At 33.8% G+C, this 19,451-nt stretch overlaps 1 protein-coding gene across 1 annotated transcript; it reads left to right on the top strand.

The window, feature by feature from the left end:
* The first annotated feature begins 1,606 nt into the window (after positions 1-1,606).
* Positions 1,607-8,945, top strand: LOC130817528 (uncharacterized). The gene is made up of 6 exons (XM_057683286.1): positions 1,607-1,800; positions 1,886-1,924; positions 2,027-2,134; positions 8,155-8,208; positions 8,292-8,363; positions 8,478-8,945. The coding sequence occupies exons 1-6, from the start codon at positions 1,762-1,764 to the stop codon at positions 8,688-8,690; spliced, it is 525 nt and encodes a 174-aa protein (XP_057539269.1). The 5' UTR covers positions 1,607-1,761; the 3' UTR covers positions 8,691-8,945.
* The last annotated feature ends 10,506 nt before the right edge of the window (positions 8,946-19,451 follow it).

Raw genomic sequence — 19,451 nt, 5'->3', positions numbered from 1 at the left:
ATATATTTTATTCATCATTATTATTATTTTATATATACATTAACAACCCCTTTCTCTCTTCTAAATCTCATGACCAAAATAATTCTAGCAAGGTCACATTCACAAAAATCCTTCAAGAGACTTGAAATTTCATAAATTATGATAACTAAATTAAATACCTAATTCTCTTAACAAATTCAATTTTGTAGAAAATTACAAAACTAAATCACCCTTTTTAATCAAGACACATATATATAAATATAACACAATTCTTCAAGCAAATCAAATTTTACTAAAGGATTATTAAACCATTGGATGACTACATAACTTAATCGATACCAACTTAATTTCTACCAACAAATTGAAATCTAGTTAGAGAAATTTAAACCATAAAAGAAATTTATTTAAATATCAACATAAACTCAATCCTTATAACAAATTTAAACTTTGTTAAAGAATATAAATCAAGAAACATAACCTAATCTTTTTAACAAAATTAAGGTTTATTAAAAGATTATTAAAGAAAATTACATAAAAAATATACTCAATCCTGCTCAAAGTCATAGGATATCATCATACATAAAATATAATTCTTCTTAGAAAACCTTGTATATAAAATCTACAATTAGCAATTCCATTAAACTTACCCCTTTGATCAAAAGGTTGAATGACAAAAACAAGAGAACAAATTTTTTTTTTGTTTGTGAATACCGAAAGCAAGAGCACAAGGAAGAGGAAAATTTTTCTGATTTTTTCTTTGTTCACTTGAGGCTTTGAAGTGTGAGGAATACAAAGGATGTTTAGGATTAATATGGGAAATTAAGGACCAACCTAATTAATCCTAATTACACCATTATGAGAGGAGTTACAAGACTCCTCCCATACCCTCCAAAACCCCTTCACCTCCCTTCCATTATAATATATTTTTTTAAAATTAATTAAGTAATTATTATACTTTTGTTAAAACAGCAAAGAAACGTCACAGGATAACATCGTACACGATAAAACTTGTTACCGATAAAATTAAACTTACTTTTTTATTATAATTAACTATATAAAATAGTATAGTTTAATATATTACTTATTTATTTTATTTTGTTATACTTTATTTTATTATATTTTATTTATTTTTAAAAACCCGATAAATTACGGGGTGTTACAATGAAGTTCTTAGCAAATGGGCTCCCATGAAAAGAAGATGCACCTTGTTGATATGAGTAGTGTCTAACAATCCTTTTTCATGCTAAATCCGGGGTATCACAATTTGATTCCGAGAGTTGTTTTTGTTTGAGTTATATATACACTTTTGACAACCTTGGCTATAATTCACCCAATCGCTCTTTTAATATTCAAAGTTCGAGTAGAGTCGGAGTCAGAGTCGTAGAGATCGAAGTATCAGTTTTTTATGAGGTTCAACTCCAATTCGTTTCTGAATCGAACTCGGCCTATACAATCAAATTCGTAGTCAAATATCATTTTTCTCAAACTCGAATTGGACTAAATTTCTCAGATCGAATCGAATCAGAAGCGGATTCTAGCTGAATTGGCATAAGATTTGTCAAAATGAATTTACTAAAATTCTATATTTGGGTATAAACCCACTTATTTTCTCGACACCTGACACCTCACTACCTCAGTCACATCATTCATTTTTGAATTTGAAGATTTGCCAATTTGTCTACTTATATTATCATCTTCGACGCTCCACAGCAACGTTCCACTTGCAAATTCAAATCAATTTGGCAGCAAATTCAGATTTAGTAAACAGATCCTTGCATTCAAATGGCGGATCCCGAATCAACTTCTCCTCTTGACTCCTCCGTCAGATTTCTTTCTCATTTCTCTTCATTAATTCTGCACTATTTGATTTCTATTAATAATTTTATTTTTTATAATTGTTTTGCAGAAGAAAGAGAATTTGGCTCCAACTCAAGCCAAAATTGCGGTATGTTCATTTTAGAATTAACTAATCTCTCTTTTTGGAATTGCAATCTGTTCTTTTTTCTTTTTTTTTTTTTATTTTAAATTTCTTTTTCATGGTTGTTAGGAGTTGAATGAATCGAGAACGGAGTTGTTGGGTAGGATACAGAGTTTAAAACAAGATTTGCATAAATGGAGGTCCAATTTAGATACTCAAGTTCAAACCTATCGCAGTGTAAGCTTTTTCATCTCACTTTAAAATTTTTCTTGTTTCTTTATCAAATTCAAATTCAAATTCAATTACGAATTACACTTTGTTTGTATAGGATATTTAGAATTTGTGACTCTTAACTAAAATTTTGCTGCATTTTAGAGTCTGATAATTTTTATTTTTTAACGTTAGATTTCAAGAGGGGTTTTGAAAGTTCTAGTGATAATTTTTATTTTTTGAAAGATTCACGGTTCTTTGGTTTCAATTTGTAATAGACCGTATCAAAATTGATCGTCAAATCATATGTATTACTTATTTGTATGAAGTTGCTTATGACCTGTGTATCCAAAGTTCAATTCGTAATATTCACTTTGTTATCCCTTGGATCTCCGAACGCCATTTAGGTGAAAGGACTAAATGACATTGGGTAATTGAATGTTAGTTGTATTAGTAACATTGTTGAAAGGTGGTCACCTTTGGTACACCAAGTATTTAGGCTTCTTTCTCAATGTTCAATGAAATGCACCATGTATATGCTACATAAGTATTGATAGAAAGTTTCTATCAATATGGTTTGGAAGGTCAAAAAAGTATTCTGAATTTTATTGATTGATTCTTTGTTTTGGCTGTCAGCATATTATAATTGGTAATCTTTACCAATTTGTATTCTTATTCGTTGTAATTTGGAATGGTGATATATTTTTGGGCTGCATATGAAATCAATAATAGGGTTTGGTGTTATGTTTTCCATAATATTTTTTAGAACTCCACATTTGTGATTGGTGTTGGCAGACACTGTTTAGGACCAATAACTTTTACTGCATTTTTTCATTCTTATTCAGACTTTTCTTCTCATTGGTGACGTTCAAATGAGCTATTTTTCATCTAATGTATATTTCGAAAGTACTTTATTGTTAAATGCTGAGAGCATATTATTTGAGATCAATGTTTTAGGTAATTTTTTGTTTTTACATCACTGTTTTAATTTTATGATAGTTGTAGTGGTTGAGATGTTATTAGGGTTATGATGATTATGTTCCTTGTTCAAATTAAAGTGGATCAATTTTGGGGCAAGGTGAGTGTAAGGGAGTGAAATTGTCATTACCAGGAATTTCTTTCGAGGCAGCTTTTTTTGCTTTGGAATAGGGCACTTAAATATCGTGTTAGGAGTGCAATGGCTCGAAAGTAGTGTCACATGATTCATCAACCTTCTTGCGAATCACGAATCGAGAAAAACAAATTATGGTCGATTTTGGGTTATTTTTGGCCAAATTTGAGCGATTTGTGAATTCAAAAAGTGACTTAACTAGCGAATTATGTTATATTGCTCGAAACCCTTGTTCTGGCTAACTTTACTTATCATATTTGGGTGTTAGTATTGAAGCTGTATGGAATTTCTTTGTGCGCTCTGTTGATAGCACTCTTAGTAGGATCCAACATGAGACAAGGATAAAAATATCGAGTATTTCTAAAGGTCTGTTAAAGATGAGGTTTGGTAGAAAGATGTATTTTGCTTTTAATTTAATTAGCTAGCTTTATCTCATGAGGCCTTGGCCTAGTATTTGATTGTATTTTTCTTTGTTTTGGATTAATTAAAATTAGCTCATTCTCAAAAAAAAAAAAAAAAAAATTATTAGGTGCATACAAAAATTAAAGAAGGAAATGTTGCAAGGTAGATGTTTACCATGGAATAAAAATGAGGATGTTCCATTCCAAAATGGCCGCTTTATATTGGATTTTAAACTTAACAAACTGGAAAACTCGTTACGTAACAACCATTATAAGTTGTTGTTTTAACATATTAGTCATATATATATATATACACACACACATACGCACACATATTTTAAGTAAATCAATTTTCATTGTTCCATGAAACCAGTCTCCCTGCATGAAGTTCCAATTTTCACCAAACTACATGGACCAACTCTCAACTTGGATAGAGCGAGCCAGCATAAAGCCAACAATTTGTTCCAACCCAGGAGGCTGAGTTCATGAAGTAATGCCCCCACTTGGGTCACAACTCACAAGTCCATGCTACTGAGCTCAGCTTTAAGTGTATTATTTTTAAAAGGCCTATTAAAAGCATTAATTTAAATATTTGCTCTAGAAAACTTGAATTACTATAATAAAATGGATTTTTTCAATATAACAATTCACATAACGATGTCCACAAAATGTATTGTAACATTGTGAAGTGTTGTGTCCCAATACTGCAATTGCGACGACATCCATGATTTTTTCATGTGTGTTTCACTATAAAAGGGTATGACCTAGGATTTTATTTCTTTAAGTCCTTATGTATTGTTTAATCTTTTATTTTGCCTTGAATTTGTACCTCACTCCCCCCCCCCCCCTTCTCTTTTGATAGGATTCCCTCCACATCTTAGTTTGAGAATTCTTATAATAGGGTAGTGGTTGTTCTTGGCATCACAAATTTTCTAGCCTTTATGGTTAAAGTCTTGCCGGGGTGGGGGGTTCCCACTTGTCAGTTGACTCTTTACTGTAGAACTTTTTGGGATTCGAGACAGAGTTCAGGCCTTGAGGGTGCACTTGTAAAGGGTAGAGAAGGAACTCATATTTCTACTTGAGAGTTTTTTTAAATGTAAAGTTTGCTTTTGTGATAGGACAGAACTTTAAATTATATAGTGAGGAGAGGTAGCTCAAAATTAAACTCATGAACCTTTATTGATGTGAACTTATGCTACATAGCTCCATCTCTTCATGTTTCTTAGAAACCTTTTGCAAACTTGATTTGCGACATGTGCTTTAGTATTTTTTCTATCATAACAAGTAATTTTGTCAAAATGAAGCATATAATTATATAATTCCAGGATCAGGGATGTATGTCCCAAATATATCCTTGAATGTAATTTGCTGAAATAAGGTATGATTTCTCTAGCCTATGCCAACCTGAGAGATTTTTCACACCTTTTTGCAACGCTATTTGAAAATGGATAGCCTTTATGAAAAGCTCTGATTCAATAAGTCACCAAAACATTGGATGATACCTGAAACTTTCAGTGATGTAATAACTTGTGAAATTTTGCAATTATGTGTCCTTTTGTGATTTGTTTACAAAAAACATTGAGCATTATGTAGATGGGCTTGCATTTTTAATTATGAGATAGAAATAGAGAAACAGAAAACAGAAAAGCTATTCAAATCTCATAAGCAGAGTATTACCTTCTCAATGAGACTATAAAAAACATTATGCTCTTCAAGATTGGCTATCTCTGCTTTTGACACAATCCTCATCTTGCCATTTTCATTTTCAACTGCCATTCCGAATGAATGATGCTGTAAATGTCTTGTTCTTACAAGCATGCATAAAACCATTTGTCTAGGAGGTTACATGACTATTGAATGAAGATTAGAGCTTACTGTTTCTTCATACCTTTGTCCCAAGAAATTTTCATGGAAGGGGAGGTACCTAGCCTCAAGCATGATATTCTAGAAGAGAGAAGAAAGTAATTTTAGCTGAATTCTGTAATGCAATTTGTTATGAATCTGTATCGGGAAAGATGTAGTTGGGAAATCTTTAATACTTCTGTTATTAATTGCTGTGTTGTTTAGAAAGTTGTTACAAGGGTATTCTAGAATGGAACTCTTAGCCTATATAAGCAATTTGGGAGGGATGGTTTTCTTTCATGTTTGTAGTACATTGGAGTGCTGTATAGTCTATTGGAGTTACTGAGCCACTTTAAGAGCGCTGGGGAGCACTACTCTTCTATACATATAAACTTTCCATTCTCTCTATTCTCTCTCTGCTTCTATTTTTTCTGTCTATCCACATTCTGCAATTGCTTCTCTTCTTCTCTCTGTTCTAAGCTACACAAAACAACTAATTCTCTTTGAACTAGGACATAAGGCTGAAATCAACTAAACTAATCTAAGGCAGTTAGGAGAGGTATAATTTTTTGACCAAGGGCTTGATTACCCCAACTTATTTTCATTCTAGTTTAATTCTAATAAGTTCTGCTCAGCTCTAATAGGTTTTTTCCATCATTCTCACTCTTAGTTTGACTACTCAATAAAGCTAATATGTTTAAGTAAGTTTTGGTCAGTTGGCCCTAACTAATAAAAATGAATAAGTTATAATAAGTTCAGTTCCAATCAGTTGGTCTAAATAACAAAGGGAACTGACACAAACTAGGATATCTAATTGGGAGTGTAAGGCTCCAACCATGTTAAGCTTCTGCTGCAATTCAGTTCATGGAGTACAGTGCCCTAGACCCTGGTTCGGAGCTTTGAGGCACTGTTTCTTTATGTCTATCGACTTGGTAAATGCACACATATCTCACCAGGAAAGAAGCTTGGACCATAAAAGTTATCAAATCCAAAAACGAATAAACTAATGGCAGCCAACGTATGATGTAATGAAAGATTTTGGTTTGAACTTTGAAGTGCTTGTTCTGGAATATACTACACGCTTTACACTTTGAATGACGTCGGAGGGAAAGGAAAGGAAGCGAAGGTAAGGGGAAGAGCGGAAAGCTTCCGTTGTTTGCTTAGGAGGGAAGGGACGAGAGATGAAAAGAAAATTCATCTTCCTTTCAAATCTTTCCACTTTTGGAAAGATTTGTCCATTCAAAGACTAAGAAACTGAATCCCTTTGATTCTCTTTCTTCCAAGTTCTTCCCCACTAAAATCGTTATCCAAACAAAAAAAAGTACATCCATTCAAATCCCTCCCTTTCCTTTCCCTCCAATTCCCTTAATCGAAATTTAGTGTTGGAAAATAACTAATTCTAATAATTCTAATAAATCTTGATTCTTCAATGTCTCTTCCTGATCTGTAAGCTGAACCTTACATTTATCCGACTCTCTTACCTCTTTCCCCTTATCTTCAACCTTTACACACTCTTCTTTTTCATATTCTTTTTTTTTTCCCTTATGGTATACAAATGCCATTAATTCATCCTTCATTTCTTGATGTAGGATGAGGTGTGAAAATCCTTTGTGACTACCATCATGTTCCGAATCAAAATGTTCATCACAAATTTCACAAATGCCTTTTCCCCACTTCTCTTAGATTTCATTGGTGGATGTTGGTTTGAATGAGTGGATGAACCCACTTTGGACAGCCCTTTGAACCATGTCTAAAGGAGAAATTTCAGCCCTAAAACCCTCAAGAAACCAATCAAGATCATCTTTTTGCGTATTTTTTGGACTTTTGCCATTGCCGGCGAGTTTCCGGTCACTGGAATTGTTTGGCTCTGATACCATTGTAATACACCGGCCAAGACCCCACCCAAGACTGCATAATAAACACACAATAATGGACAATTCGAGTCTGCCTAATGACTCCTAAAAGAACACTTTCTTCTTATTCACGATTCAAAAGCTTATTTATTATTACAAGGGTGGCTCTATATATAGCCTAAGCCCCACAAGACAACTAAAAATAACAACTATTCTAATTAACAAAACATAAAGACCAATTAAATGTGAAAAGTCGATAATGCCCTTGGAGCCTTTGACCTAATTCATCACTGTATGATTCTAGAAAAGATGATTTTGTTTGATGGTTTAAGTGCTGGCTGGAAAGTTTAGTGCTCAGCTGAATTAAATCATATCTTTATGGGATCATTATTTTGCAATGTTATTTTTATTTATGCTCTGCAGTTTTTTTGCAGAATACTGTCCTATAATACTGAAAGAATGCTGATGGTTTGATTGATAAAATTGGGAGTTTGGACTATTTTTGAGATTAAACCCTATCAAAATCAGCATTTAAATTTAGCAGGCATCATTTGATATTGTCTAACTTGCAATTCCTGAAGTTATTCTTGTTCGTCAGGAAGAAAATGCAAAAACACTCTTTTCTGCTAGAGCCATTAGTATATCAATTTCAAGTAATTTTTCTGATAGAAGACAGGTTTTTCGATTTTTATTGAATGGTTTTCTTGGGATTTTTGTGTCTTATCTGCTATTGTATATGACTGATAAGTTTTAATACTTAATCCAATGAGTACGTTTTTTTCTTTCATGCGAGTGCTTTCTAATTATATTGCTGATGCAATTTCTGAGCTCTGTTTTCAGGAACTTGTAGGACTCCGGAAATCTTTAATTGTTGAAGTTAATCAACTCCGATCAGTGAGTAATTTTTCATGTTTCTTCATCCTGAATGAATAATCTTCCGTTGCTAAAAGTTCTTCCCTGTTCCCTCCTACTTTTAGGAATTTTCAGAACTAAGAACAACGCTGCAGCAACAACAGGAAGACGTGGCTGCTAGTTTGCAAAGTCTGGGGGTAAGCAGTCTTATAGAGAATCTGAACAAAAGAATGACGAGAATTGCAGTCTAAAATCAAAACATAGAATCCCGAAGGCTTTAATTGTTTTGATGGATTCTGAATGTTTTGCAGCTGCAGGATCTTCCACAGGATCCCGTAACAAGTACAAGTACAAATAGATATGATAAAATAGACGATGAAGGAAACAAGCATCAAGCTGAGGCTAACGAACATGGAAGTTCAAATGGAAAAACCAATGCAGAAGAGTCTATAAGTGAAGGAAATGGCATAGAAGTTCATCTTTCACCAACAGATGATATTGATTCAATCGAGTCCAACCATTGATTTGATTTCGGGTTAGTCTTGTTGTATTTCAGACGAGGTATTCCTAACAGCACGCGTTACATATTCCTATCGGTCACAGTTTGTTGCCGCACCAAATTAGTAAGTATTTGAAAACTGGTATATCTCAAACTTTGCAGATTCTTGTGAAAATTACAGGTATTAGCTTTGGCTGGTGAGTGTTCAATAGAAGTATGGTATCTTGCATATTGTTTACAATTACAATACAGGGGTGCAAATGAACTTAATATTTTTGAAGTACTACTTCCGCACTTTTCGGTTTGACTCATTTTCTATTTCATGTTGTCCAATTTGTTTTGCTCAGTTTTCTTATTTGAAAATGGACCAAACCACCCATTTATCTCATCTACATATTTAACCTCTTTTTTAATATCATCTATACAATATGTCTCTTGTAAGAGATCGACCCCAAGAAAGGAGTCTATATTCTCATAATGTATATTACATGGGCTTTTTGACCAATATATGAAATTTGTTTCTCGGTGAGATTATCTCATACAACAATTTGTGCGAGATGAATTTCATGTCTAATTTATGACTAAAACATCAAGATGACTTCAAATGTAAGAATGTTGACATGGACTTAGCTGTATATCATCACTTGCTTAGATGTACCAATAATTTGTGATTATCAAATGATTATATTGTAATTATCGTTTAGTTAATTAAAAGTATCTAGTACAAAACACCATTGCAAACCTCTTGTACAATCAAATAATTGTATTATCATTATTATACCCGGTGTATCCCGTTCATAGAAAATTATGGTTAGGATCGAGAGGGAAGGATGACGGCAATTCATATTTATAAAGGAGAGTGTGGTCAAAAAGTCCATTAACTTGAGAAAGAATAAGAGAAGTTTCAGCAACGGATTGGACCGAGTGAGGTTGAAGTTAACTCCGCAAGTCTGCATCTTATCATACAAGTGTGACCCTTAAACATAAAACAATGATAAATAAAATGTATAAAGATAAAATAAAATTATAAAAAAATAAAAAAAATAATGAAAATAATAATAATAATAATAATAATAATAAAAACGAGTAAAAATCAGAGAAGATGAGCACCCAAGTAAACGAAAAGGAATTTAGTAGTCGAAAATAGGAATAAGGGCATAAGGCGCTTCAAAATGTCTAATTATTTATAATTTTTTCCATTGACCTACAACTTAATCCATGGTATGTAATTAATTAGATCTGCTAGTTTAAGTTATGAATGTTTATTGATTATACTCCCTCCTATCCAATAAAAATGTCACATTTACTTTTTACATCTTATTTAATACACTTATTTAATGCTTAATTTCTTATTATACATAATGAAAAATTATAAAGTATTACATTGAAACGAATCAAATAAGTTACCACTTGACAATGCTTTATCTTATAAATCAAGTATAAATTAGTGAAATTCAGCTTGTCTTGTATGAGACCGTCTCACCATGAGACGTGTCCATATAATTAGCATATTTCTTTGATTGATTATTTTAAGATTGTAAGTGATCGTTAAAATGTTATAATTAATCACTCTAAGACTATAAAAATTAATTATTTTAAAATTATAAGTGATCACTTAATGTTACAAATAATCACTTTAAGACAAAAAATGTGTATTGGGCTAACCCAATAAAGATGATTTCACTGTGAGACCATCTCATTTAAAAATTAGCAAAATCTTGTAAATAGTATCAAAAATTAATGCGACAATCTTATTAATTAGTACGGAGTATTGTATTAACACAATTATATTTATATTATCAATTTCATAATGACTTTCACTTGAGTAACTAATTTATTACTCCCTCTCTTTTCTAATGTTCTTTCCATTTAGAATATTTTATTTTGAAGAGAGAAATTTGATTAAAATTTTAAAGACATATATAAATGATAAAATATATCTATGTGAGATCTTGTTAGATTCATCTTAAAGTATCATCATCATCATCATCATCATCATCTTACTCAGTGTATCCCACTCATAGAGAAACTATGGACAGGGTCTGGGGAGAGAAGGACGGCGGCAACTCATACCCATAAAGGAGAGCGTGACCAAGGGAATCCCTCGGCTCGAGTACGATAAAGAGACGTAATTACATGAGAAGAACATTTTATAATTTTTTATAATTTTTTATTATATATTTTTTATAATTTTTTTATGATGCATATTTAGAGATATTAAGAATCAAAGTATACTTTGAAAACCGTGTAAAAAGTAAATGGGAAAAAACATTAGAAAACGAAGGAAGTATCAATTAGAAATAAAATATTATCTCTAATTACATCCTTAATTACCTCAATTCAAGAGTCAAATGACTAGCTATTATCTAGCTTTTATATATATATATATATATATATATATATATATATATATATATATATATATATATATATATATATATATATATATATATATATATATATATATATATATAAAAGTATTTATATGAACTTCTTGAGCCTAGACTTCCTCATCCTCCATCTCAAATCATCTCATTTCTCAACATAATAAATTTTTTATCTTCTCTAAAATATATATTGAAAATGGGTGAAGTTAAGCTAATATCAGAATGCTATATAAGATCTCAAAATGAAGTTAACAAATCCAAAGAAAAATATTACTTAAATTCTTCAGAATTAAATATCATATTATTGAATAATGCAAAACGTAGTTATCTCTACAATAAAAACCACAAGATTTTAACCCACTAATTTTTTTTTTGAAAAGCTTAAGCACTCACTCTCAATTGCCTTAGTCCATTTTTACCCTTTAGGAGGCCAACTTGTTACTGAATCATATAAGGAATGATCACGCATTTACGTTGAATTTTCTAAAAGTCGAGGGGGTGATTCATGCCATAGCCCCCTGACCTTAGACTTGATGATATCATGTCTCTTAACAAAGATATTCCTTTGGTGCCTCAATCATTTTTCAACTTTGGTGATAATTTAATAAATTATGGCGGACACTCAAATTCTTTATTTGTTGTTCAGGTAACAGTGTTTAAAGATGGGGTATTGCTCGGAACAAGCGCTAATCATTGCTTAGTAGATGGTACGTAAGATCTTGAAATATTCATGTCGTTGTCATCATCATCTATTTCTCTCGTGTTCCTTCGTTGTTCATATCTTAATAACATGTTGAAAATGTGGGTGACCTATTTGCTAACAATTTGGGTTGGGCTGCCTCACACTACACAGAGAGGTGATGGGAGTGAATCAAAAAGTGGCCCGTAAGATTTTTTCTGCGAGTCCAAATTTGGTACTTCCTGGTTTGGGTTCAACTGGGCCTAACCCGTTGTTTAACGCGGGATCTCCAATAAAATTTGAAATCAATAAGTGAAAAATTTAAGAAAATGAACCAAATAATTTAAGTTTTAAAATTATTCAAAAAGTAAGCGTGAAAATTCCAAACCTTAGGTTTGGAGCTGTTCGCAGTTAGTAACTGCGAACAGACCTGCTGCACAAAAACACGCATCAGTTTCTTTTTTTCCATTTTTCCCCATTTCTCAATACCCTACCTTCACACTCGACATTCTCCCTCTAAAACCATTGATTCAATAAATCAATTCTTGCATTCCTTTTTCAATTTGACACTTTAAAATTAGTGTGGGATACTCTAACTTGTTCAAAAGTAAATTTGTGTTTTTTTGGTGTATATGTAGTTTTTTAGGGTTATAATCAAATTTGCTTATATTTTCAAATGTATGTTACTAGTTGTTAAATCAAGACTCTTCTTAATTATCCATAACTATTCAAGGTAATTTTTAATTGTTTTTATAGCTTTATGTTGTGTTTTGAAGTAATGTTGAATTAGTTGAATTCAATGTTGATAATATTATTAGAAATGTTGATGTTGATGTTGGTGTTGGTATTAGAAATATTATTTATGAAGTTATGAATTGATTTATTATTTGGATTTTATGTGTATTATATATCTATGAACTTAGTTACATTATGGATTTTTATAATTTTTAGACCAAAAAAGATTATAATCAAATGAATATAATGTACTTGTATGGGCATGAAGTTGATGATGATGTTGATTTTCTTTGTATTAATGTAGAAAATGACATCATTTCGCGTGACTATAGTATGTTTTCGGAATTGTTGTATTTGAGAAAGTAGTGGCAAAGTTCATTATGTTGGGGGAAAACGTAAGTTGTTTGCTTGCAATTCGAACATGGATTTGAACCACTTTAAACGTTTTATATGTTCTAAGATTGGATTGGACCCTACTAGAAGTACCGTAAATATAAGCTTTAAATATGACATGAGTGGAGAATTGCTTGTCTTTCTTGTTGAGGATGATGAGGCTATAGATGCTATGTGGGAGCATTTAAAGTCCACCCAAATTCCCTCTTTGGAGTTATACGTAGAAGAAGTACCATTAGGGAATGTAGTTGCTTCTAATCCTACTTCTACCTCTATGCCTATTTTAACTCATAAAACTGTAAATCCCGTCGTTTCTTCCGCATCTTGTACTTTTTCTGAACCCCCTATGAATCAAGTTCCAATTGATACAATGGTTAACTTAGGAAAAACTGCTGAGATAGGACCTTGGCATGGGATGATGGAAATGAGAGTAATGAGCTCATTGATGATTCTTCTGAGGACGAAGTGGATGTCGATACGGATGCGCTAGTAAATGACATGACCCTAGGCAACATTCCTATAATCATTCCTCCTACACCTTATGCCCTATGTCCACCTTTAGACGAGTATAAGGAGGAAAACTCATGGAGGACTTGGGCTTGTGATACCACATACACCGAAGATGGAGAGTTTGAGAAGGGTATGATGTTTGATAGCAAGGAAGCGTTGTTGGAAGCTATCAGAGTGTATCACATTCGCAGAAATGTGGAGTACAGAACGGAAACCTCGAACCAAACTGTCCTTACCTTGAAGTGCAAGCGGGGTTGTTTGTGGAGACTTAGGGCTACGTTTGATTCTTATTTATCTTCATGGCGTATTGTTACATATAAGGGTAAGCATGGTTCTTGTGTGTTGGGTAGTGACACTGTTTCGGCTGGACACATTCACCTGACATCTTCTGTCATTAACAATGTCATTAGAAATTGTGTTGCTAAAGACCCATCCATTAAGGTATCTGTCATACGGCAGATGGTTAAAGATCATTTTGGTGTGGATGTGAATTATAAGCGAGCGTGGTGTGCAAAGCAACAAGCCTTGTTGCCCATTTACGGGACCAGGGAAGGTTCTTACTCACTCCTTCCACGCTTTTTAGAAGCTTTGCAACATTCCAACCCGAAGTTAGTACTTGAGTGGTATTTTAAGGAGGACAATGACACGGGTGTATATGTGAGACCTAATATTAGGACCTTCCAACGTGTGTTTTGGGCCTGTAAACCTTGCATTGAAGGCTTCAATTATTGTAAACCTCTTATCGCCATTGACGGCACACACTTGTATGGTAAATATCGTCATACCTTATTGACTGCCATTGCCCAAGATGGTGATAAGTGAATCTTTCCATTAGCCTTTGCCTTGGTAGAGAAGGAGAATATAAGTGCATGGTCGTGGTTCATGGCTTGTATTCGTAAGCATGTCACACAGAGGATGGGTTTATGCGTTATTTCTGATAGACACGCTGGTATTTTAGCAACCATGGAAGATCCGGAGTGGCAACTACCTAATGCTTATCATAGGTTTTGCTTACGCCATTTGCTTAGCAACTTCAATCATGCTATGGGTAATGTTCAATTGAAGAAGTTGTTTGGTAAAACAGCTGAGCAAAGACAACAAGTTAAGGTAATGCATGGTTTAAAGGCAATTGCAACTGCGAAACGAGAGGCAATTTTCTGGATTGATGACGTGGGGGATATGTCTAAGTGGTCGTTGTGTCATGATGAAGGTCATAGGTATGGCATTATTAACACGAACTTAGCTGAAGTTTTCAACTATGTGATGAAGGGTGTACGTATCTTACCTTTGACAGCACTTGTTGAATTCACCTTCTATCTGGTAAACGACTAGGATTATCAATAGAAATACTGAGAAGGCAAATTTCCATGACATAATCGCATTTGATTATAGAAGTTGTGTATTCGAAGTTAAAACTGGGAACTAGAGGATCGTCCAAGGGGGGTAAGATTCAACTTGTAGACTTGAATCAAATGAATTGCACATGTAACAAACTTGAGATATACCACCTACCTTGTTCACATATACTTGCTGTTTGGATCAAACGACACCTTTCATATGAGAGGTTTGTGGATCCGCGCTATACATCTCAAAGTTATGCAAGTACATACGAACATCACTTTATGCCAATGATCGATAAGAGGTCATGGCCGCAATACACGTGCTTTGAACTTAGACATGATCCCGATCAAATTCGGGGTAAAGGGAGGCCTAAGTCTAGGAGAATCGCCAACGAAATGGATAATGGTAGAAAGAAACGATCTAATTGTCGTCGTTGTGGGAGCGAAGGTCACAACACTAGAACCTGTAACTCAAGGTAATATGTTATATATATTATACTAGCATGATAATTTGTAACTCAAGGTAATATGTTATATATATTATACATAATTACATAATTGTAATATTAACTAAAGCTACTGCGAACAAAGCAGTAGAGGAGATGGATCCAGCAGCTCCAGGACCCCTAGATCCTAGTGTCTTGACTATGCAGCATGAGCACAGGAGTACTCCTCTTTGGGATGCCAGGTTAGGATTCTACCGAGAACAGTTAGACCTGCTACGACCCAACCAGGTAAATATTTCAGTACTCATTAACATTAGTACAATTTAATTAACATATCACTTACATTTTCATAACATGTATTTTAGTTTTTGTGGGACCCATACCCTGCGGAAGCCTACGCAGTTGTACCCAAACACTCGGGGATTCATTCAGGTGCGTGGAGGGCTTCTGTGCCACTCATATGCTTCGACATTGTAGAAGTACATCTACCAGAGCGCGTACTGCGCCAATATGGGTTGGTACAGGGCATTCCACCGCCTTGTGACACTGAACCCCAGCTGCACTAGATTTCGCGCATAAATCAGGGTACGGCAAACTAGATGGACATCAACTGGCGTCACATCGCTAGTTGGATGGTAGACTGGAGCTGCTGGCACAAGGTGCGCCGATCGATGTCCATGGCGCACCTACTACACCAGACTACATGCTGTGGTTCCTCTCCATCACGCGTCGATGGATGACACCACGTGCCATCTTGGCAGCAGCACATTACGCACCGGCTGCGTCTACAATGACCCAATTTGTAAGTCTTCATTTGCATTTATATGATTAAGTTTCCGATTAAATAATATAATGTTACATTAACTTAATATTAATTGCAGGCACAAGGTGCGGCAGCAGTGATGCGGTACAGCCACGAGGAGCCGGTGAGGGAGATTGCGCATGGCATGCTCGTCGGCTCGCAGTTCCAGCACTTCATACCGAAAGTTGCTGCAGACTCCTCACCGACTACCGCCCATACGCACGTCTCATGTCGTGTTTATTACTATCATTTGGAGGAGATGGACCATTCATACCTCGTTGACGTTGCGGAGAACTCGCAAGCTGGGCCATCACAGCCATCACAGTACCAGTCCCCTCCACTGCCAGAGCGACACCCAAACGCCTCTTATTATCGTAGGAGGCGTAGAAGACCAACTCAGTTGGATAGGGTAGATGAGGGTCGTGAGCGTTAACGATTAACTTTTGTGTATTTGGATCGACTATATATATATATATATATATATATATATATATATATATATATATATATATATATATATATATATATATATATATATATATATATATATATATATTTATATATATATATATATATATATTTATATATATATATATATATATATATATATATATATATATATATATATATATATATTTTGTTGTATTTTTCAAAATATTTGTATATATTTTGTTGTATATATATGTTTAATTACTTTATCATAGCCTCCAAGCTTTCACTTACGAATGATTGGAGTTTTGGCGATGAATCATGCCGCTTGAAACAAACATTGAATTGTAATTACTTATTCTAATGTCTCTAATGCAAAAACAACAAATAACAACTCAAAAATTAGGAAAAAAAAATATTACATAGTAACTGCGAACAGCTGCAAATTTATGGTTTGGGATTTTCACGCTTACTTTTGGAATAAATTTAAAACTTAGATTAATTACTTCATTTTTTTAATTTTTCGCTTATTGATTTCAAATTTTCCTCCAATATTGGGTTTTTACTGTGAAAAATTTGGGTTGGGTAAACCTTTGGGGGTTCCGATGGGATATGAAAATGAAGATGGATTAGTCACAATATATCCGAGTGCTGAACTTGATGGAAGTGTAGATCTCCAAGTTTCTCTTGCTCCTACTACGATGAGTGCTTTGTTATAGGATCAAGAGTTTATGAGTTTGACTTCTCAAATCCAATCCAAAATGTAGTATTAAGTTTAATGAGCTACTCTTATAAAAGACCGTTTCTCAGTGAAAGACCGTCTTTCAGAGAAACGACCTAACAATAAGGAGTCTATATGCTAATAATTGTATAAGTTGGGTTCTTCTATCCATGTATAAGAAATGTCACACGGAGAAACCATTTCAAACAAAAATTTGTGAACTTCAATCATGTTAAATATAGTTGTTTAGCGGGCCGGACCAGGCCAGGTTTGGTCTTTTAGAAAATAAAACATAATATTAAGAGAGAAAAATAGGAAACTGTTACCAACTAGATCTAGGTCAGAATTTGTTGCTACTAACAAGGATCTAGATCATTTTATTAACGCTTACCTTAATATAAATAGGTGTGACGTGTTATGTATCTTGTATCGGGTTTGAGAAAATAATACAAAACATATTATAAATTTCATATAAAAGCTTTCTCATTGAATTACTTTATAACATGCTAACAAAGTTGATGGTTCAATCAAAAATTAAAATGGTAGGTTCGAAAAGAATATCGTTTCTATCCTAATTGATTACTCCCATATGCAAACTTAATGGGGTTCACATGTGTGGGGGTAGAGATGCACACGGTCTAGTTTAGTCTGGTCCGACACTAAATTTAGACTGAACCAGACCAAACCGTTCTACAACGGTCTAGTCTAGTCTACAGTTTTTTAATTTTTTTCCAAATTAATATATGTGTTTATGTATTTATTTTGCACCTACAATCACCAAAAATAATAATTTGTAATTAGTTGATTACATCACCATCATTCACTAATATATTACTATATAAAAATAACTATATCTTGAAATATCTAGGTATCAACCTATTTTTTAAAGAAAATTTATGGTTTTCAATCATAGTACGGTTTGCAGTCTAAACTGAACCGAAAAATAAAAAATCAAGACTAGATCGTAAAATGTAATTTTTTTGAAAAAATCAGACCAGACCGTTTAGACTGTATTTAGACCAGACCAAATACTAAAAATCACGATTTGGTGTGGTTTGGATTAATATTTGTTTAGCCCTAGTTGGGTGTGTGTGTGTGCGCGCATGTAAGGATATTTTGTCCCACATCGTGGAATTAAATATGATGTGCACTCTTTATGAGTCATTGGAGCTCTTTCTTCTATTCTCATATGGTTTTGGGATGATATCTCCATAGCTTATTATGAAATGTGTGTAACTCGTGTTTTCCCCATTATATGATGGTATTGACAATATATAAGTCTAGCTTAACTTAATAGTGTCGGATAGGGTATAAGTTTTAATGGGCCAAGTAAGAATTTTAAGCGTGTAAGGTGGGTCAAAGCCTATTTAGACTTGAACTGCCCCGAATAGTTTTATATAAGTTCATCCAATAATCTTTTAGTCTGAGTTAGGGATGGTCATGGGGCGGGTCTGGCCAGACCCGGACCCGGACCCGGACCCTTTTATTTTTTATAGATCCAGACCCAGACCCTTTTATTTTTTATAGATACAGACCCGGATCTGGACCCTAAGGCTTCAAAATTTTCAGACCCAGAATGTAACAACCCTGAATTTTCGACCCCTTAACGAAACCAAAACCGTAATGGACGGGAGAAAATTCGGGTGTTACATAAAAGAAAAGGAAAAGAATTTGGATAAATATTAAATATTAACTTTAAAAAGGTGAGTGAAAATTTCGTCAGCATCTCTTCTAAACATCGAACATGTGGTAGAGCACTTAGCAAAATAAAAACATTAAACTAATCTAAGGCATCATTGCCTTTAAAATCTCACATCACGGCGGAATGATTCGTCGCCGACTTCTCAAATCAACATGCCAAGCATGGATGGTGGTTCTAGTGTCGACATTTGCGTTTTAAAATGACTTAACTCCTTAAAACCATACAGAGTTATAAACTACGCAACGGAAATACAAATATACAAGGGAGGACACAAGGGCTCATAACAAAACATATACAACCAAAGTTTACAAAAGATAACAAGAGCTACAAAATCGAAAGATAACGGTATGACACAGGTTATGCTTCGCCCTCATCACTCTCCCCCAATGCAATGCAATGCAAAAGAAGCTCCAATACCTGCTACGCCTGTCTATGATCCTCCTGCTGCTCGACATTAGACCAAAGGCCAATGTGTCATAGCAAGACAATCATAGAAAGTCATCAACAATCAAACATAAACACAAACACGTACACGTCAATAACTAGCTTCAAATATAATAAGGCCAACTACTAGATAACATTTTATTATAAAACAACATAAGATGATTTCATAAGACACAAGCACAGATAGTAACCGTTTAT

Source organism: Amaranthus tricolor, chromosome 1 (assembly GCF_026212465.1).
Source record: "Amaranthus tricolor cultivar Red isolate AtriRed21 chromosome 1, ASM2621246v1, whole genome shotgun sequence".
In the NCBI taxonomy this organism is placed as follows: domain Eukaryota; kingdom Viridiplantae; phylum Streptophyta; class Magnoliopsida; order Caryophyllales; family Amaranthaceae; genus Amaranthus; species Amaranthus tricolor.
This window is presented reverse-complemented; position numbering and strand designations above follow the sequence as displayed.